The sequence below is a fragment of the Bubalus bubalis genome, chromosome 4, assembly GCF_019923935.1.
Source record: "Bubalus bubalis isolate 160015118507 breed Murrah chromosome 4, NDDB_SH_1, whole genome shotgun sequence".
NCBI lineage: Eukaryota > Metazoa > Chordata > Mammalia > Artiodactyla > Bovidae > Bubalus > Bubalus bubalis.
In genome coordinates this window covers 152,030,487-152,052,192 of record NC_059160.1, presented here as the reverse complement: position 1 = coordinate 152,052,192, position 21,706 = coordinate 152,030,487, and the positions used below count along the sequence as shown (strand labels likewise).

Genomic DNA, 21,706 nt, shown 5'->3' with positions numbered 1-21,706 from the left:
GTTACTGAACTCCTATTTTCTATTCTGATCCCTAATGTGTAAGCCCAGTTTATTCATTCTTTATATTAATTAGGTGATTGATTACATTCTGGTCCCTAAGACTAAAAAGGTGCCATCTTATGGGATTTTTGTGCAGCCAAACCATGGGCTCATACCCCAGCAGGGAAGTCCCAAGGAGGGCAAGATCAAGATCACATTGGCACACTGGTCACCAGGAGACCGGGTCTCTTTAGCCAGGAGGCACCAAGCTTGTCCTCAAAGGGACCCATTACTCAGTTGAAGTTCCTTCTGGACAAGAAAGATGTTTCTAGTATACCGGGGCACTGTGCGGGCTTCCTGACGCATCTTTTGTTTGGCTTTCCATACATGAATGCTTTCTTCTCGGGGGCTGTTTCGATTTGTGTTCACATCACTTGGTCAATATCACAGTCAGTGTGGCAGTGTTGCCAGCGGGAAGTTTTACTCCGAAGCAGATGGAAGGCCTTGACTGCTCTGTCTCGAAGGAGAAGATCCGAGGGAGGCAGGGTCGAAGCATCCATCCTGTACTGTTTTTCTTTCAAAGCTTTTTCTGAGCATTGACTTTTGTTTGCTTTTGAGTTTTGGTTTTCATTTTATCTTCCATAGAGTAAGACATACACATCTTTATGTACAGCTCAAGGATTTTGTACCTCTGTACACACCCAGTAACTACCACCCAGACCAAGATACAGAATAATTTTATCACTTTGCCCCTTCCCCAGTCATGGAAGTTCCTATTATGGAATTAGGGTTTTTTTTTGTTTTGTTCTTATCCCATACATTTAAAAAATTTCACTCAGGCGTATCTGACTTAGCTACTCCATGGACTGGAGCCCACCAGGCTCCTCTGTCCATAAAATTCTCTAGACAAGAATACTGGAGTGGGTTGCCATTCCCTTCTCCAGGGGGTCTTCCTAACCCAGGCATCAAACCCAGGTTTCCTGCAATGCAGACAGATTCTTTACCATCTGAGCCACAGCTTTTGATTAAATTTAAATACATATTTGTTAATTTTTACGGTGTTGTGTTGGTTTCTGCTATACAATAACACAATCAGCCATGATTATGCATTTTCAAATGAACTCTTCAATAGCCTATTTGCTCTTTAAAAAAAAAACGAAAGCACTAGCATCGTGTTTCCATCCACCACCTCCTCCTTGCCTGACAGTCACATTGGAAGGAGCCCACCTCTTCTCCCATCAGTGATCCCACTGCGTCCTGAGCTCAGGTGTCCAGTCCTCTGTTTAGAAAATGAGGAGGTGGGGAAAAGGACTCATTTTCTTGAACTACCCACAGGACACCCGTTTCTTTTCAAAGGCACGGAGGACAGAGGAGGCCAGTTGGCGTCTTTTCCAGGGAGGCAGCCGTTCTCCCACCTCCCCTCTGATGGAGCCCTCCTCCTCCTATTATCGTAACAGCCCTGGATGAGATGAGAACCAAGCTGTTCCGATTTCTGGGCCATTGGTTAGATCCAAAAGGCCAAATAAGTCCAGAGATTTCCACTGGTCATTTATTCCATGCCAAGAGGAAAACAGCCTCTTGGTTCGTTTTGCCTTGAAGGTGCGGACAGGTCGCCATAAAGCAGAAGGCGCTCGGGGCACGCGGGCTGCCTTTCTGGCCTCCCCAGGCCACTGTCTCAGCCAGCCTTCCCCCTCCCTCACCGCCCCTGAAGATGTCAATAAAGTCAATTGCCCTGATGTCTGTGTTGAAAATATTTCCCGACTCTCACTCAGGTACATTTTTTTTTTCCCTTCCGAAATAGCTGCCATAGTCCAGTGTGGGTGGGCCTGCTGGCGGGGGGCTTTTGTTGACGGGTGACCCAGATGAGGCCCTGAGACCCACGTCACTCACCCACTCCAGTCCCATCCGGTTGTCCCTTGGCCTTGGCACCTCTGCTCAAACCCCCGCGTCGAAGGCTTCAGATCACAGACTTCCCGCAGCTTTTGTTCTGGCTCCATCTCCATCATCTTTTATCACTACTTTTACCCTGGTTTTTTCTCTCTTCTCTTCTCCCTTTATGAAAATGCACGCTTTGCCTTTAAAGTTCCTCTGGGTCTCTGAGGTCCCCCGACCCTGCGGACAGAAAATAGGTTCTGTCATCAGCACTGGGACTGTTCGCTTTACTTTACGCATTGTTTCCTGGTTCAAAAGCTAATTACTAAGTAGTTTAAAGAAGCCCTTTGGTCACTTAGATCTTTCATCAGAAAATATAAGCTTGGGAAAGGAACGGTAATAAAGGGCCATTAGCACCCTTTGTTTGATGTTGTTTTTCTAGTCAGTAGAACAAGATTGATGAAATGTTATGTTTGGCCAAAATTTGAGTTTTCATTTGGAATTCAGTGTTGAGAGAATGGGCTGTCAGAATCAATAAGTTTTCTTTCGCTTGGGATATGGGCATGTGGTAGTAATTAGCAATATAAGGTCTTTAGTTGAGCAACCAAGCATGGATTCTGGCAGCAAACATAATGAGAAACTACAGTTGTTCTATTTCTAACGTCAAAAAGTTTCCAGATAAAATTAAATGCGTTTGCAAAAGAAAAGCAGCTAAACTTTGTTGAAAGATAGAACTCATACTTAAAATAGTGTGCTTCGCCCTGTGTTTTTGTGTGTGCATAAATATATGTGTTGTACCCACGGACATATGTCCATGCATCAGTTCTCCCTAAGATTTCATCAGATGGATGCCCAGAAAGTAACTTAAACGTATACATAGTTAAGGGATTTGTTTACGTGTGCACATTTTGCTTAGAATATAACTTCTCTAACAATGCATTAACTTGTCAGAGAACTCAAGGTAACGCGTGACCCAAAGCCATGGAGACACATGCATTGGAAATTCAGAGATTATTTAAAGTCAAAAAAATTGGGGTAGAGAACCATGGTGTTTTGTTCACACAACACCTAATTTCAGGGTTTTGGAGAATATGAAAATTTCAGTGGCACCTCATTTTCATTTCTAATCTATGTTGGCATAATAGAAACAGTTCATGTAATGTCCCCAGAACATCCTCACCAGCAACACAGCGTCCAGGGCTTACAGTTGCTCATGCTCACATTCTTATCAACATCCCTGGCCTGACCTCCTACAGGACACCCAGAGCCAATAGTAGATATAGGGGTGTGTGTGTGTGTGTGAGTGAGTGGAGTGTGTGTGTGAGAAAGAGAGTCATTTTCTAATTTATCCATTATGATGTAGTCCCTAAGATAGGGACTTGGTCAATAACCAAAGGTCTAACCAGTATCTTGTCAGGCAGTGTCTCGAGCTGAGGTCTTGGGAACAATTTGTCTCTTTGGGCTGAGACCTTAGATTTTATTCAGAAGAGTAGCCCTTCTGTAGCCCAGCCTGCCTTGGGGCCACTGTCTCCACTTCTTTCCCTTCCTGTAAGTTCAAAGCCTCTCAGAGGTGGTAGAGTGGATGGGTGAGGCTCCCATGGCCTTTGGGATCCCAGCTTGCTCTTCTTCCTCCCACAGCTCCTGCTGTTTTCCCCAGAGGTTTCCTCTCTGCTTGTGACTCAACACGCTCCTGGTTAGTTTATGAGAACTGACAAGATCATGGTCTGAGGTCACATGGCCAAGGGCCATGGAAAATAATCAGCCAGAGAGAAGAATCCATCTGCGGTAACCCCCTTGTCAGAGACAGCTGGACTGGGGAGCCATCCAGGCATTGGACTTCCCATGATGGGGCTCCTGGGGCCTGAAACCAAAGCAGCCCCGGCCCAAGTGGTTGGGAGATGGGAGGCTAGATGGGTTTGGATGGTTCTACTGATTCCTGGTAGCTAAAGGCTCGGAGGACATAGAGAAAAGGATGGACAGTTGAGGACAAGGAATATGGAAAGGGGGCCAAGAACTGAATGTAACTTACTGGGAGGAAGATCCTTGGCTGGGTGAGGAGTCAGTGTCCCCTTCTAGCTGGGGAATAGGTGTCATAGATGAACCTGGCTCTAACTCCTATTCATGAAATCTGTCTGTGAAACAGAAATGTACAATAGATTCTCTTAGACCTCCTTATATAGGTGGAGGAGTGCCACATACTTCTGGAAATGAGAGCATGAATCAGTAGAACCCAAGTCTTGTGACTGGCTTCTGTGGCAATGGGAATATCTATAGGTGCTTCTGTCCTTCTGCATCCCCATGGCAGCCGTATGAGGAAGGTATCACCGTCATCTCCATTTGCAGTGACTCGCCTGACATCACAACCCTAGTAAAGGGTTAGTCTGGGACCTGAGCCCAGGCGCAGTCTGCTCCACTGGGCCATGCTGCTTCTCTAGATCACCTCTTGAGACTTCATTCTGCTCTAAACTCAGTGATCCCATCACTGTAACTTCTTCCACCTCCACCTACAGTGGGGCCAGAACACTGCATATAAGATGATGAGGAAGGTAAAGGCCTGAGCATCATTTGGGGCCCTTTTCCCCTTCTACTCACCTAGTGCCTCTAAGGAGCCTGGCCCTAGTTTTTCTCATTTGGTTAGATTGGAAAAGTGTTTACCTCTTGAACATGTCTAACAATGAGGGGCTCTTAAGGATGGAAAGAAAGATCATTGGCCAAAATGAGATTTGTGGGTTTCTACCTGTTCCTCCGCTTCCTGGTTCCATCCTTCCTGGGAAGGTCATTTCCTAGGGGGCCAGCTGTGGTGGGATTGTCGTGATCTGCCAGACTTGGACTCTCTCCTGGGCACAGCCTACCTGCTTGTCATCTGAAGAAGAGCATTCTTTGCCCTCGCAAACATACCTACCTGTGCCTTTCACTTCCCCAGCTGGTCTGCACACTCAGGGCACTTCTGTAATTGTGGTTTCTTAACTGTCAGTGAGAACTAGAATAGCAGCTGCCCGTCTTGGAAAATTCTGGGTGGGTTCCCTGGGTTTATTTCGTAGCTTTGAGTGAAAATCTCGACCCTCAGGAGGCAGTGTCCTCCTGGAAGGAGTTTGGGGGGTCTACCTTCAAACCTAGGTGTGGCCTCAGGGTTGCAAGAAGCCGCCTTAATACCATAGAGGTTGGCCAACTTTATCATGGGGTTCCCAGGTGGCGCTAGTGGTAAAGAACCTGCCTGCCAGTGCAGGAGACATAAGAGACACAGGTTTGTTCCTTCGATTGGGAAGATCCCTCGGAGGAGGGACATGGCACCCCACTCCAGTATTCTTGCCTGGAGAATCCCATGGTCAGAGGAGCCTGGCGGGCTATAGTTCATAGGGTTGCAAAGAGTCCCACATGACTAAAGAGCAGCAACAATGTCAAGACTTTATCATGCTTTTCCATTTAAAGATGAAGCAGAGTACTTTATTACATCCTTCAATGTCAGTGCTCATACTTTAGAAAGCATTCAATAATTTAGAACAGAATTGCAAGGACGAAGAACACAGGGCACAGTGAGTTGCCTGCCTCATTCTCCACTTGGTTCACTTGCTCAGGCTGTGACCCTCTCTCAGGACCACATGTCGGGCAGCTGTGCATGGTATCTGTCACGTGGAGGCTACATGTCCTGAAGGTGACAGGCAACGGCAAGGGTAGGAATAAAAGGAAATGCCAAATACAGATTTTAATACACGCAACACAAGCAAGAATGATCCAAGATTCTGTTCTAGAGCAAAACAGGGATGGTTTACAGGGATAAAGTGGTCTAGGGAGGTGACACCTCAGAGAAAGGGCTGTTACAGCCTACTCAACAACTTTCATTACTGCCTAGACAGAGGGGAGCTAACACTCCAGGTTTTAAAATTAATATTATGGGAACCCCTCCTGCAACTGTTGGTCTTTAGTGCTACCTCCAAGGGACTAGGTCTTTAAACATCTCATTTGTGTTTCAGGCCCTCGTTTGCCTACAGCAGTGCTGTCCACTGGCTTACCAGGTGGGGCCATGCTGCTTCCTGAGGATGAGGTCATTTAATTTTGTGTCTTTCCTCTGATCAGAAATAAGCCCTTCACCTCCCTCACATCCTGCGTTCTTCTCTGAGACCACATTCTATTCCCTCCTGCCCAGCTCTTTTGTATCAACATGAAATTCCACTTTCTCCACTGCTTCTTAAAAAAAGAATTGGGATCTTAAATGTTCCGCTGCACCAGGACAGGGATTATTTCTTTATAAAGACTCATTTAATCTACCCCCATTGTCCGTTTCCAGTCCCCCAAAAGAACTAATGTGAGTCCTGCCTTCATCTTCATCTCATCTATGTCTGTTTTCTGAGCGCTTGCAGCATGCCAGATGCATTGTACAGGCTCATGAAAATCTCCAAATTCACCACATGGATGGAGGAGCCTGGTGGGCTGCAGTCCATGGGGTCGCTGAGAGTCGGATACGACTTCACTTTCACTTTCACTTTTCACTTTCATGTAGTGGAGAAGGAAATGGCAACCCACTCCAGTGTTCTTGCCTGGAGAATCCCAGGGACGGGGGAGCCTGGTGGGCTGCTGTCTATGGGGTCACACAGAGTCGGACACAACTGAAGTGACTTAGCATAGCATAGCATCTTGAGCGATACATTACATTAGGGGGAGTTCAAACTCAGAGCTTGTGTAAACCTCCCTTCTTGGTTCCTACAATAATACTTTCTCCTCTGCTCATTCTGAGATGGTCTGACCCCAGTGCTTGGAAATAGGATGTGGGGTTAATTCATAGGGTGTTGTCTTGGGTTGAGCCCCATGTCCTTTTCCTTCCTGTCCGTGTGTAACACAGACAACATTCCCCCTCCCTTCTCCTCGGCCTGTGAATGGGGTGCTGTTCCTAGGAGGGATGGTGTCTATAAGATTTCTGCATCACAGACATCCCTCTGGCTGAAATGTGACTGCTGCTTTGCTTTTTATACAAACTTCAATCCCTCAACAAGTAAGCTGTTCAGCCCTCTAGTCATGGGGCCCATGTGATCCCCAGCCTAAACTCTCAGCAGTGTTTTCAGATTCCTAGATTTTAAAAGCCATAAATTAGCAAATCATCAACATATCACCAGGAAGGATCATCTGGTAGCCATTCTAGTCAGAAGAAAACACAGGCCCCAATAACTGATCTTCACAGAGATATGAAGAACTGTAGACAGACAGATACAGTAAATAGGAAGACAAACAGATAATTCAAGTTGACAGGCCATGTTGGACTGATTAGGCATTCTGCTTTGATTAGCATTAAACTTTGGGGGGAAGGAAAAAAAATGAGATTGTCCTAATACTTTGGAAAAATGACCCCTTGACTACTTCTGAAATTCAGTACCAAGGGGCAGATACTGAAAATGAGGGTTATTAGATGCTGTATCATGTAATGTAAAGTGCCAGGTATTCCTTTCCAACGAGAGGGGTCTTTATGGGTGTGGATGTGGGCACTTCTTTCTTTGCATCTGCTTTGGATTCTTGTAAGCCACGTCTTCAGTCCTGTTCAAAGTTGGAGCTCTATTTAGAGAGACTTGGATGCATATTAAATCTATTTCCTGATAATACTAATGGAATGAAAGCTTGTCTCCCCCCTACCCCACCACCGCTTCTCTGCTGTCTCTCTTCCCTTCCACACACTTGTCAAAATGTTCCAGCTATTGTTCTGAAAATAAGAATAGACATGTAGGTGGGAGATGAACTGTGTACCTTAAAAAATAAAAAGTCATATTCAGACTTTGACTTTCACTTCATGTATTCTATCTTCCATTAAAGAAAAAGAATTCTGAATATAACTTTTCTGATTAGAATCCCTGAAGATTCTTTCTGCCTAACCTCACATTTGATCGGGTGAATCCTTGTTGGGCAGATTCTAAATCTAGAGGACAAACACAGCCCTCCAAGACTACGTGGCGCTGTTTTCTCTCTCCGCTATGTCATTCATTCCGATAGCAGTCTTCACGGAGTTGTGCAAAGCGATTACTAGTAGATTTGGGGTTTCATCCCCCTGCTGCCATCACACACTGAAAATAAACCAGGAAACCTTCTAACTGCCCAAGTCCAGTGTCTCTCTTTATTATAAAATAACTTTAGAAGCTGATGTAACATGATATTCATGGAAACTTGATTCTGTGCCTCTCAGGGTTTGCACCTCCACATCTGGTACTGGTATTGCATTAACCCCCCAAACCATAGGGGCTTCTTCAAATGTGAGTGCCAGTTGTCAGTAAAAGCAAACTTATCTCACCTCCAAGACTTTATCAATAAGGACACATGTTCAGAGATAGATGTATGCCCATCTCGTGAGAGGTTTTATGGCCCTACCCACTGACCTCAAAGGCAAATGCTAGCTAGTATATAGAACAGATTTAGGAAAGCTCCCATCCCAATATATTTGCTCAACTAATAATTATTTGAGCCCTGTTATGTTCCAGGCACTGTGCTAGGTGCTATGGGTTAAAGGATGAGCAAGAAGATATTCTTCTTGCTCCCCTGCGGCTTACCTGAGACTTTGATGAATCAGAACCACCCAAGAGCTAGTGGTGGCTATGTAGAAGCTGGATTACAGAGGAGCCTTGTCTCTGTGAAATGCTCTTTCGGCAGGAATTTTGTTCAATAAAATCATGAAGGTATAAGTCAATCATGAAGACTGCAAGCCATTTAGACGGGATGCTCCTAAAAACATTAGATAATTCACATTGGTAGATGTCTCCATTGGAGTAGTTTAGGGCAAAGGTAACAGAGAGATGATTTGTGGACCTAAAAACCTATAAATCTAATGACGGAGCCCGTAAAAGGGGTGCAGAGACATTCAGGAAGTAGAGGGGCTGCTAATGGCACTTTGAGTTCTGGGCCTCTCCATATCTAGCGAACTTCCCTCTTTGGTGTCTTATGCTTTATCAGTCTCTGGAACCTGTGGACTTCTCCCAGAACTTGTGTGTGTGTCAGACAGATGATGGAGGCTCAGGGTGTTGGGTCTACTTACAGTGGATGGCTAGCAGCACACGGCTAGCAGGGGCAACACCCTTGGGTGTGGCTGAGGAATGAGGCCACACCCAAGGGTGTGTCAGGGTCAGATCAGATCAGATCAGATCAGTCGCTCAGTCATGTCTGACTCTTTGTGACCCCATGAATCGCAGCACGCCAGCCTCCCTGTCCATCACCAACTCCTGGAGTTCACTCAGACTCATGTCCATCGAGTCAGTGATGCCATCCAGCCATCTCACCCTCTGTCGTCCCCTTCTCCTCCTGCCCCCAATCCCTCCCAGCATCAGAGTCCTTTCCAATGAGTCAACTCTTCGCATGAGGTGGCCAAAGTACTGGAGTTTCAGCTTTAGCATCATTCCTTCCAAAGAAATCCCAGGGCTGATCTCCTTCAGAATGGACTGGTTGGATCTCCTTGCAGTCCAAGGGACTCTCAAGAGTCTTCTCCAACACCACAGTTCAAAAACATCAATTCTTTGGCGCTCAGCCTTCTTCACAGTCCAACTCTCGCATCCATACATGACCACAGGAAAAAACCATAGCCTTGACTAGACGAACCTTTGTTGGCAAAGTAATGTCTCTGCTTTTGAGTATGCTATCTAGGTTGGTCATAACTTTCCTTCCAAGGAGTAAGCGCCTTTTAATTTCATGGCTCCAGTCACCATCTGCAGTGATTATGTCAACTTAACTGTTGTTATGGGAGGGCCATATCCCAGCAGCTTCTGTTCTAGGGCCACGAGGCATGCAGGGGTGTTTGGGAAGGCAGTGGGGTCAGTTTGCACATCAAAGCTAGCATACTTCCCCTCTGCCAGGTGAAATTAAGAACCACTTCTTTGCTTGGACTCATTCTCCCTCTGTTCTGTCTTCATCCCCAGAGGGTGTAGCTGATCTTGTCTTTCATCTTCTCTTCTCTTGGTGCCTTGTGTTCAGAAGCAGCATTATCAAGTGGAAACAGGCAGATCTGATTTGATTGGAACAGAGGAAAATGATGTTCAAGTGCCTGGATTTCTGTGTTAGAGCAAAAACCCACCTAAAATTGGAAGAATCAGGTCAAAGGAAGAATGGCTTACTTAAAAATGACCAGAGACCACCAAACCCTGCAGTAATGGATGAATAAAAGGCAGAAGGGCAAGGGTGTTGTGGAGAGACACAGGGAAGAACCAGTGTTATTTAAGAGATTTGGGCAATTATAGAATTGCTTGCTTAAGAAGCTATATAAGTCCTCTTCCATGAAGGAAGGAGGAAAGAGATAAAACCAAAATAGTGGTGCTAATACCTGCATACTGGGTTATTGTGAGAATTCAGTGAGAAACTAAAGGTAAACAAATCTACAGTTAAAGTTCTTTGGTTATAGGCAACTGAAATTTATTCTTGCTGACTTCAGCAGAAAAGGCTTTTTTGGAAGGTTAAAGTATCTTACAGCATTCAGACAAAAGCTGAAGATGCCAGAAAGGACAGAGGTGAGGCTGAGAAGCAGCGCTGGGATCCAGCAAGCAGAAACTCAGAGAAAGTGCTCACAAGGTTTCACCATGAGGATCCGTCAGTTCCCACCATGAACTTAGTGTCACTTCATTTAAGACTGAAAAGCATTCTTGTCCTAGTTTGGGCAGGAACCATGGTTGAAGGTCCCAAGACTGTATTTGATTGGGGAGGAGTGGTTCCCCAAATTTAAAATGAGGTGGTGTTCTCTAGATTGGACAGAGCCTATGCTCCAGATGAGCGGCAGCTTCTTAATTATGCCGGCAAGCGGCAGAAGCAGGCTTATCTGCATCTCCCCTCCTCACCCCTACATCCCTCCTTCTTTTCCCCAGTCCAGGGTTTAGGTTTATGCTTAATTTTATCATGAATGCCATTCTAGACAACCAGAGAACTGGGACCTCACCATTGTCCCGATCATTGCATTTTTCTTTGTAAGTATTTTGAAGACATTGTTAAAAAAAAAGAAGAAAGTGTGTGTGTGCACACAAGCGTGAATGTTTGTGTGTCCAAAACAAACCTAGCACCTAATTTAAGAATCTGTACATTTAGGGACTTTGCTGGCAGTCAACCTTCCAGTTCAAGGGGTGCAGGTTCAGTCCCTGTTTGGGAAGCTAAGATTCCATAAACCTTGCAGCCAAAAAGCTATAAAACAAAAGCAATATTGTAACAGATTCAATAAAGACTTTAAAAATGGTCCACATCAAAAAATCTTTTTTTAAAAAATATCTATACTTTTAGGTAACTGCAAATTTCATTCTATAGCCAAATCCAGTGAATAAAGATCAAAAATTAATTACTAAACCCTGAACTCCCTCATTTGATGTCATTTTAAAATTTAGATGTAGACTATTTTACTTTTTCCCAAGAAATGAGGTGCTGTTGAAAGAAGGGTGCATGTTAGACTGTAACAAAGTCAATATCTCCTGCTCTGAGGTTCTTAGTATTTATTTTTAAGGCTTGGGCTGAGGTTCCTTTTTGGCAACAAGCTACGCAAGGTGTTGGCCATTCCTCTTGCCTGGTAGCTTTTCTGGTAGCTCAGCTTTCCCAGTAAAGCGTGTGTCTGCGATGCAGGAGACCCGAGTTCAATCCCTGAGTTGGGAAGATTCCCTGGAGAAGGCAATGGCACCCCACTCCAGTACTCTTGTCTGGAAAATCCCATGGACGGAGGAGCCTGGTAGGCTACAGTCCATGGGGTCGCAAAGAGTCAGACAGGACTGAGCGACTTCACTTTCACTTTCTTTCATGCCTGTTATAATTGTGGAGGTCTAGTTGTGATTTGGGATGATGGAGGTACAGATACAGATCCCTCTGGATGGTTTAGATCCTGACTGTCTGTGTAGGATGAGACGTGCCCTCTTTGTGCAGAAAGTTATGGTCTGGTCAGGGCATCCCAGTGTTCTCTGCTGGGCCTGCCAGTAGTCTGTCCTCTGACCTTGGGGCTCTTTTTTCAGAGGTGCCTTTGGTGCACTGCTGGAATCTATTTGCTCAGCCTTCTGCCCCCATTTAAGGAAACAGCCAAACAGCCTGTCTCCTCCAGAACAGCTCTATTGACAGCTGGATAAGATGATTACTTTATTCTCTTCCTCACTAGGGGGGAGAAGATATTCCCTTCCTTTGTGATTAGCAAAGTGCTAGATGTGGGTCCTGGGTAGACAATTATCTCTGAACCTCCTTGGGTTTTTTTTTGTTGTTGTTGTTGGCTTGCTTTTGTTTTTTTTCATCTGTTTTAATGGGCGATGGTTAAAACCATGGGACCCTGAGCTCCATACACACTCACAACTGTTTTGTTTTCATTTTTTGTCTTGTTTACATGCACTGTTTTCTTACAAACTTGAGACACAGTGATAGATCAGAAGTGGTAGAATCAGCCAATGACCTGCAGACTTGCAGTGGACTAACTAGAAAATGTCTTCTACACTTCCCATGACATAGGGTGTCCAAGCCAAGCATACTTCACCAACCAGTCCACTGATCAACAGTTAGTTCTTGAGGGCCCAGAAAGGTTTAGGGGTTCTGAGCTGGGTCTCAGGGCAGCCCGGAGTTAGCAGCTGTTTGCTGAAGATGACCACCCCACTGGGAGGCAATTCCTTTGGGATGGGCTCCCAGTATAAGAGGCAGTGGGAAGGCAGGACTGGGGTTAGCCTTCTTCCTTCAGGCAATGGGATTATGAGCCTTAAGGGGAAATCTGGGTAACAGTTGCTCTAAAGGACATGCCCCGAGTCGGGGAAGCACTACCGAGTGAGACACACTGGAAAGCTCAGAATCTTCTTGAATCTCTCTCATAAGAGACAGTCTTGGGGAGAGAGTTATGTTGACCCCTGACGGTTTCAGTTCAACGTAGGAGGGACAACGTGAACTTTGGGTGCTGACCACTGTGTGATCTGGGTTGTGGGGTCTTTTATCACCTCTGCCCTGCTTCCTATGTGGTAAAATGCTGCAGAATTCCCTTGACAAGTCCTTCTTAAAATTCATTCCCATCAGACACAGTTCTCCAGTAGTGGGAGGTGTTGGGGGTGAGAGCGAGGACGAGCCAAGCATGATTAGAAGGCTCAGCAGAGAGACAGGAAAGATTCTAGCATATGTATTTGATATAAATATTATAGTTTTACAGAGACATCTAGATCAATATATGCCACATTTCATCTGCCTCTTTGACAAAGTGAGCGCAATGTATTCAGGGAAAGCTGTATAGGATTTTCAATTTACTCTGTATGATTTATTGTGACAGGATAGCTATGGGTTTTTTAAGTTCTTTATACTTGTTCCAGTAAAAATGGATATAGTATCTTTAAAAATAAACAGCCCAGAGCTGTGCATTTTACATTGTCTTCCTAGAGCGAGGCTCAGCTGAAGAGAGATCTGAGACCTCCCTGCCCTTGTGGGAAGTGATGCAGTCAGATTCTCAGTCCTCACTCTTGAGAGCTTTTTTTAAATTTTTTTTTTTTAGAGTGGGGGTTTAGTAAACAGGGAACTGCATTGGGAAGCTATGGCAGACGTCTAGACTAGATAGGCTGGTGTGAACACGGTGGGGGCAGACAGCTGGAACACTTGAGTGGGTGCAGCCCCAACAGTCTGGGTCTCTTCATTTTCTAGTGACTGGCCCCCAGGTCACACAGCATAGGTCCCCCCAACTCCTGAGTCCTAGCCCAGGCTCCTTTCAGATGCACCAGCTGCTTTGGTATTGCAGACATCAAAGCAAGGGGATAGGCCTGCCCTTCCTCTGGCATTCACCTTGCACTGAGCTCTGGACCTCAGTTTCCACATTGAAATAATGCAGACAGCAGACTAAACATTCACCAAGGGCTGTCCTGATGCTAAGATACATGGAGGACGTGGAAAAGAGCCTATCGTCATCGCAGATCTCTTTTTCAAAGGCCACTGGCTTTAAGAAACGTTACCTGAGTCTTTCAAAAGGTGTAGACATTGGTTCTCATTGACCTACACTCAACCTCATTCGATCTCCGGATGCCTCATTCGCTGGAACCTTTGACTGGGAGACCCTTCTCTGTCCTCATCTTATGCCTTCTGCCATAAGTCAGTTCCCCTTAGTGATCCATTCAGAAAGACACGAGTGGAACTGAGTTCTAAAATTGAATTTCCAACTCCACTGGGGCATTCCAGCATGCTTGGCCCATCTCCAAGAAGAGAGGAGTGAGACTGAGGATACTGTGTGGGATTTCATTCCCAAAGTGGAGATGCGTCTTAATGGGAGGGAAATATTGAATGAGGATGTGCCCATGAAATAAGCAATTAGCACTTTTGCGATAGAGCCTGTAATAGTCAAGCATCATTCCTCTGATTGAGTCACACTCCACCCTTGATGCCAAGCCTGCTCCATGACATGTTAGTGTTGCCCATTCTAATTCAATCCATCCCCTCTTTCTGGAGCCCTGATCCAAACCAGGCATGCTTTCTTATACTGGATGAGTAACTTCTTCCCACAAAGTGCCATCGGCTACTATTTTGGCATTTAAGATGCTTCCTCATGTATCTGACTGAGATGGGTCTTTTAATCCAAGCCACTAAAATTAGTTTATCCCAAGAAAGAGTTGTTCACACGACTTGACAGAACTTTAAAAACCAAAGAGGTCATTCCATCAGAAATGATTTTTGATGTAGGTTTGTTAGCCATCTTCACAAACCAAGTGGCCAGGCCCTTAATGACATCAATCATTAAGATTACTGGTAGTCTTGAAAAGTTTGAATGCAGAGCCACAGATGGGAAGAGCATTAGAGCCCTTCACAGCCAATGTTCCTGAATGTTCTCTATTGTCAGTGAATCTTTTATTAGATTTTTTGTTCTCTTGTGGGATCCTTGGGCTGGGCATAGTATATAATGCTGTAAAGGTGGTATTTACATCACCTTGCAGCCCTTTGGCTTGCCAAATTGTGTGCCTTCAATTAACAACTTGGTTCTGAGTTTCTGCTGTTATTCAGCCTTTGCTGTCCTGAGCTTGCCAGCCTGGCTGACTAGATGCAGCTGGTATCTATTGATACCAGGCTGCAGTGATGCTTTAAGTGAGGGCCTCTCTCCTGTCCCAGGGAGAACCCTCCAATGTCTCCTCCACGGTATGTCTGAGGGAACCTCTCATTGACCTATTCCTGTCTGTTGTAAAGGAGTAGAAGCTGAAATACCCAAGCCTCTGCTCTCTCTCCACGTCTTCACCTTTGTCTTTGTGAGAATTAGAGTCAGAGACCCGGATCATGTCCTGGGCAAGTGACTTTACCTTTGGTGAGATGTCAGGCATGTGGCTTAAGGAAATTGAGGTTCAGAGAGTTATTTGAAAAGATGCAGAGAGTAGGAATGTGGGGTTGTTTGAGGATCAGATGAGACTCCAAGAGCTACAGAGCACTCCATATCTATTACATCCTGATTTACATACATCACATGAATCCTACCATTTAATCATGCTTACAATGGCCCAGACTCTTTAGTAGACCCTTCACATGTATTGTCTATTTACATAAATCCTCAAGATAACCTCATGAATCAGGTACTAGCTCCAACCCCTCAGAGACTCTGACTTTATGGTTGTAAAATGCAGAATTGGTACCTTGCCCAAGACTGTTTAGTTATTTAGTGTCTGAGCTGAGCTGACACAGGGCTATCAACATATGAATCTCACATGGTAGATTTGTGGGTGTCAAGGAACCCGACAGAGATAATTTTGGATGAGGACCTTTTAGGCGTTCTTCAAATTGAGCACGGTGAACAACCATTACTATGCTTCCAAGGAGGGCACACCCTGCTCTCAATCGCACAATATTTTCAATCACTGAAGATGTGAGACATTCTTGCTTCTCTTCTCCCCAATAATAACAGCCTTCTTCAAACTAGTGCCTCTGGAATTTTCAAGAATCCTGAAAATATTGCTGGAAAAACATTGTTTCCCCGTTCACCGTCCATTCCCTGTACTCCCACAGGGCCCCTAGTGCTCACTCCCTCAGTTACGGGCTGGTGAGGAGCAGATCTCCTAATGCAGGTGCTGAGTCAGAGAGGCAGCTTCACCCCACCCATCAGTTCCAACTGCATTCAAACATTTTCAATATGTGGGCTCCCTGATAACTTCCACTGTATGGAAAACAAAGTGGAGGGAAATGATTATTGGCACAAAAGGGGGAAGCTGTAAATCTTCAACTCAGATAGAGGACAGATTGGAACAATATGGGTTCTCCAAGGTTGCCATGATAATGTACCTAATAACTCTTCTTGGGCAAAAAGGCAATCTGCTTTCAATCAATCTTGCTTTTTTCCTGAGCAAAAATACCAATTATGTTGAAGGGAGATTTTTTTCTTCCTTTTTTGATAAAGACTGCTCTCCACCTCAGAAATCATGCTATAGCTTAAAGATATATATTTTTTCAATTGTCTAGAATGGTATTGGATAGGCCAGCATCAAATTAGAAAAGTCAATCCTTTTTTTTTTCTCCCCTCTCCTGCCAACATTTGTCTGCTTCTTAAGAGAGGTGAAAGCTAATTAAAGGCTTAAGGGATAATATTGATTGCATTGGAATATATTTTATATGTACCCAGCACATTTTCAACTAAGAGAACCCTGACTCTTTCTAAGGCTGAATAAATCAGCTGCCTGAGTCTTTGATTCAAGGGTGAGAGGATGGACTCACCTCCTTCCCCTCCACTTCTCACACATTTGTCCTAGAGATGAATGATCTCACAAGAGGAAGAAGGAGTGCTGGCAGATGTTCATTCAGTTCTTTGCGTACAAGATAGAGAAGGATGAATGTGCTGGCATTTCCCTGGACTGATCATTGATTTGAGTCCTGCTCTGAATGATAACCAGGCTTATGCGGGTAAAGAACTTTGAGCTTTGCAGTGCTTGGTGCAGGAGGCTGGATGGGTAATATTAACCTCTCAGCTCCCTCATCTATTGAATGGGGATAAGTAGCTTGCCCAGAATCACACATATCCTTGGTGGCAGAGCAGGGAATCAAACCTGCCTTACTATCAAGAAGGGTCCCACTCACCTATCTGTCCTGCAGAGGTGCCCATACATTGAATTCATTCTGGCCTCATTCTCAATCTTGGAAGTTTGTAGGCAGAAAGCATTAGAATTGTCCCCCAAACAGCCCTGTTGTTTTTTGTGGAGATGTCAAATTAGGAGGGAGATGGGGTTTTTTTGGTCAGTTTCTGAACATGCTTGGCAAATTCAAAATCAGAAATCTTATTCAGAAAATGCACATTTATTTGCAGCCTCTTTTGTCTATATAAATGCACATTTGCCACAAGAATCATTTTTTCAAGATATGACCCGACAAAAATGTGTATAATCCAGTTGTTCAATTTGCATCATGTTTTCTGACATACTGTGCATTTCAGAAGGGAGTTACTCATACACATTTGGGGACATCAAATTTGGATCAGTGGCCAGGGGACCTCCCTTAACCTAGCAGGTACTGGCTTGAGAGTCAAGTGGTCATATTAAAACGTCTCTTCTGAGGAAACCCATTGACACCCTCCCCCCGCCCCCCAACAAGGGCCTCCACTTGCCCGATCGCTAAGTGCAGCTCCGTAACAATAACAGTCCATAATGGTGATATTATTAACTGCGTCGTGCAGATTATTGATTTACTCTTTGTTCTGCATCATTATCCTTTCACCAATGAGTTTACTGCATTATTCTCACGTACTTAGTCAAGCACCAAATTACACCGAAAGGGCAGGCTCTTGTAATGGCACCTAATGGAACATCGCATAAGTGATCATCACTGCCTCCTCTTAGGAGTCGCCTCCAGCCAATGAGCTCTCTGCCTTACTGGAATGTGCACAGAGCAATTATGGAGTGCAGGGGGCCTGGCCATTCTAAATTTCTCCCACAAAATTACTGTGCTTCATGCTCACCACCTGCCCATGCCTCACAGCCCAGCCAGGGAGTCAGCCTCTGTCGCTGTCAACATGAGGGGCACAGGGATCTGGGTTGAGTGAGCCTTTTGCTGCAGTCTCTTTACTAGAGGCTGGCAGATTTCATCTCCACAGTCAGTCTCTTTGATACTTTTGTATCAAAGAGCTTACTCCTGATTGAGCGTCATAGATAGCGAATATAAATGGCCACAGTATAGCCCAGTGTCAAAGTCAGATTGGTCCAGGAGCCCAGAGATATTGGCGGGGTGCAGGGGGGTGAGGACTGTTCTTCCAGTAGTCCTGGAAGATGGGCTCATCTCCTCAAGGGGAGCCACTACTTCTGGAGACAAGTCCAGAGCACCCCGAAACAAAGGCAAACCCTTCCATCCTCATCCCTTCCTAGCTTTTCTCCCCTGTCCAAAGGTAAATTCCTTTGTCTCTTGTGGAAATCTCAGGCACCCTAAGGAAGCAGCTAGCTGCCTGGGGATGCACAGCCTGCCTGCGGCACCATCTCAGATTCCATAGGTGTCCCATCCCACATTTAGCCCTGAGTGATGCTCACTTACTGTAAAGTGTTACATGCTCCCATTGTCGGAGGAATTATGGCAGAAAAATGCAAAATTTCCTTTTTACTGCTTATGGCCAGCAGAGCCCATAACGTGTCAAGCCGCACATTAGCCACCCTGATAAAAGTCCGCTTTCTTACACACAAAATCATCGTTTCAGCAAGATTTGTTATCTCATTACCTGATAAGCTCTATGTCATAAACCAAGACTCATTCGGTAAATCTCCTGGGAGGACGCTTTGTGGGCAGAAAGGGAGAGATATGAATCTGCAAGGGGCTTGATAATGCAGCGTTTAAGCGCAAGCATAATGTCACTTATTTTTAAATGCATAAAACCACTTGGCCAAGCGGTTGGGCTTTTAATAGGATTTTGTGTAGCATCAGGTGAGAAGCCATATGCTTTTCTGTCGAGGAGTCTCTGAGCACCTTCTGGCCCTGCTGCTTTGCCTCACAGCCCTCTGGGGAAGGGAGCTGGGCTTTACGAGCCTCCTCGGAGGTCATGAATGCTTCCCTGCAGCTGTGCGCTTTTCTCTGTCTTGCCAGGGGTGGGTGCCAGGGCGTCTCTGGAATGGCCTCATCTAACTGGCCTTTCTTATTCAGGCACATAGTGGTCTGTGGACACATCACACTGGAGAGCGTTTCCAACTTCCTGAAGGACTTTTTGCACAAGGACCGGGATGATGTCAATGTGGAGATCGTCTTTCTTCACAAGTAAGAGGCCGCCGTGGTTTTGAGACCCTCCAGCCAACCAGGCAGCACAAGGGGGTCCCCATGAGTGTCTGTAGGTGGGGTGGTGTGGGGGTGGCACCGGAGGGCAGGGCAGAGTTGACTCAGCCACCATCTCTGCTGGGCTCATTGGAGAGGATGTTCTAGGAACGATGGGAAGGAAGCAACCCAGTTGTTTGGTGATGAGAGTAGCACCTGCCTCTGTGGAGGTGACTCTGGCAAATGACAGTAGGTTCATTATTGGTCAAACACATCATTACTGTCCCCGAAGCTGTCTGGATCTGTGCAGTCCATGTGCATCCACAGTGTCTGGTGTGGATTCTCTATGAGCGTAGGACTAACATAGTGCCCAAGCAAGACACAGAAGTAACAGTAAGCAGGGTGCTAGGCAATAACAACAGTAACAGCAGCTGTCATTCCTAGGAACCTTCAGTGTAGGACACAGTGCTGGTCACCATAGGCTCTCCTTAAATCAGAAGACGGAGCAAGAGTGCATGCTCAGCTCAGAGGACGATCTGGATCCTGACTCAACTAAGTCCCGAACCAATTAAGTCACTGGGCCTCAGTTTCCACATCCATAAGATGGGAAGGTCAAAATGGTTTCTACCTACCATCTTGGGCTAGTAACAGAATGAAAAGCAAATTCATTCCAAGTATACAGAGCAGTGGGCTTCCCTGGTGGCACCAGTGGTAAAGAACCCATCTGCCAATGCAGGAGTTGTAAGAGATGCAGGTTCAATCCCTGGGTTGGGAAGATCCCCTGGAGATGGGCATGGCAATCCACTCCAGTATTCTTGCCTGAGGAATCCTATGGACAGAGGAGCCTGGAGGGCTATGGTCCATAGGGTTGCCAGGAGTTGGGACACAACTAAAGTGACTTAGCATGCACACATATAAAGAGAATCAGACATACAGTAAGTGCCCAATAAATGTTAGCTGTTATCATGTGAGAAAAAATATATTAGGCTATACAGTGGACTTAGGTGGTAGGACTTAATCAAGTTTGTTTTGTAGGGGAGGAAACCAAGCTATCTCCCTTCCATCCAGTGCTGTTGAGATCTTTTGCCTGGTCCCCTTTTAGGTAAAAGGTAGCCCACCACAGGGATGGAGAGATGGAGAATGCAGGCACGTTCACGTGGGTGACGCTGTCGTCCTCTTTTATGGAGATGGGGTCATCATGGGGCAGGTCTTAGCCCCTCATTGCCAAGGGGCAGAGCTCACATGCTGGTGTTGGCTGCACCCGGGACTGACCGCCCAGGACTCAGTCCTGCTCTGGGATCTCACTGAGGTTGACTTCCCTACAACCTCAGTGAAGGTTATCCTGTACATCTGCTTCCTTTTGACATTTGTGAATATGGAACTGGCAACCATGTTTGAGCACCAGCATTTTTCTTCTTAGCACTGACTTCTCCAAGTTCTGAAAGGACTGGGCAGACCATGGACACAGGAGCTCAACCCATAGATCCAGTTAAGTGCTCAGCCACGGAAGACCAGCTGTGGGGCCCATCCTCTGCTGAGCATGTGGAAGGTTGAAGACAAGTCATCCTTCTTGGACATCTCAAGATGAGCACGTGTGCAGCAATTAGAGCACGACATAGTTCTATTAATGTACTGATGTCAGTTTAATCAGGTGGCAGAATCACGTGGGACATCTGTATTGGGGAGAGACCACCACTCCTTGTATTATCAGGGCAGGCAGACTTCCTGAAGGAGGCCCTGCTTGTAACGGATCTGGAAGACCGGTTGGACTTGAACAGGCAGATGTATTTCTCTCACCCACTGCTTTAGTCCAAATCAACAAGCTGGCTGCTAATGCTTCAGTTGCTAGGATTTACCTTTGTGTCCCCAGCATCTATCATTGTCAGCCCTGTCGTCAATGGCCCAGTTAATTAACCTCTCCAAGCTTTGGGTTAATAACATACCTTCCTCTAGAGTTGTTCTGAGGTTTAAATGAGTTAATATTTGTCAAGTGCTTAGAATGGTAGCTGTTGCATAGCAAATGCTCAAGAACATTAGCAGTTATCATCATTACTAAGTCCTATGTTGGGCAAGAGTTGATTAACTCAGTCCTTGGCACCTAGTAGGTTCTATCTGAGTGTGATCTCCCAGTGCTTAGTGAAGTACCTAACAGAGACTAGGGATTTCTCATCTCTGCAGAATTAATAAATGAATGGATAGGTTAACCAATGTTTTAATCCTTGTCCTGCAATGGGAAAGATTGCAGGGTGTGGCTCAAGGCTGAATCAAGAACGATACTGGGAGTGGATTGACTCTGTGTATGTCTACTCAGAGGAGACTTTTTTCTGATCCAGTTCCTGAGGTTGAGAAGTCCATGAGGTGGGAAAGTAGGGAAAAGGCTTTTGGTGAAAGGAACAGCAGGAAGCTCTGCCAGGAAGACCTTTGACTGATCCCTGATGTCACAGCCTCTGTTCTTCATTCATAAAATAGTGATTCCTGGTGGGCCAGTGGTTAAGAATCCGCCTTGCCATGCAGGGGACATGGGTTTGATCCTTGGTCAGGGAACTCTGATCCAACAAGCCGTGGAGCAACTAAGCCCACATACCACAACTACTGAGTCTGCACCACAGCTAGAGAGTCCATGCACAGCAAAGAAGGATCCTGCATGAAGCAAGGTCGATCCCGCCGTGCCGCAACGAAGACCCGACACAGACGAATAAATCAATCAATAAAAGAAAACAGTGAGTGAAATGAAATTTTA

The 21,706-nt window shown here is 45.5% G+C and overlaps 1 protein-coding gene across 17 annotated transcripts in view; it reads left to right on the top strand.

Moving 5' to 3' along the window:
* Window positions 1-21,706, top strand: part of KCNMA1 (potassium calcium-activated channel subfamily M alpha 1) — a 772,527-nt gene that overhangs the window by 519,280 nt on the left and 231,541 nt on the right. For 16 of the 17 annotated variants that reach the window (XM_044942339.2, XM_025285153.3, XM_025285152.3 and 13 more), the window contains exon 10: window positions 18,862-18,972. In XM_044942339.2, coding sequence (XP_044798274.2) covers window positions 18,862-18,972 — 111 coding nt within the window. Of the gene's footprint in view, window positions 1-1,335; window positions 1,716-18,861; window positions 18,973-21,706 lie in introns of those variants that run through there. The other variant, XM_044942306.2, reaches the window with a different exon arrangement.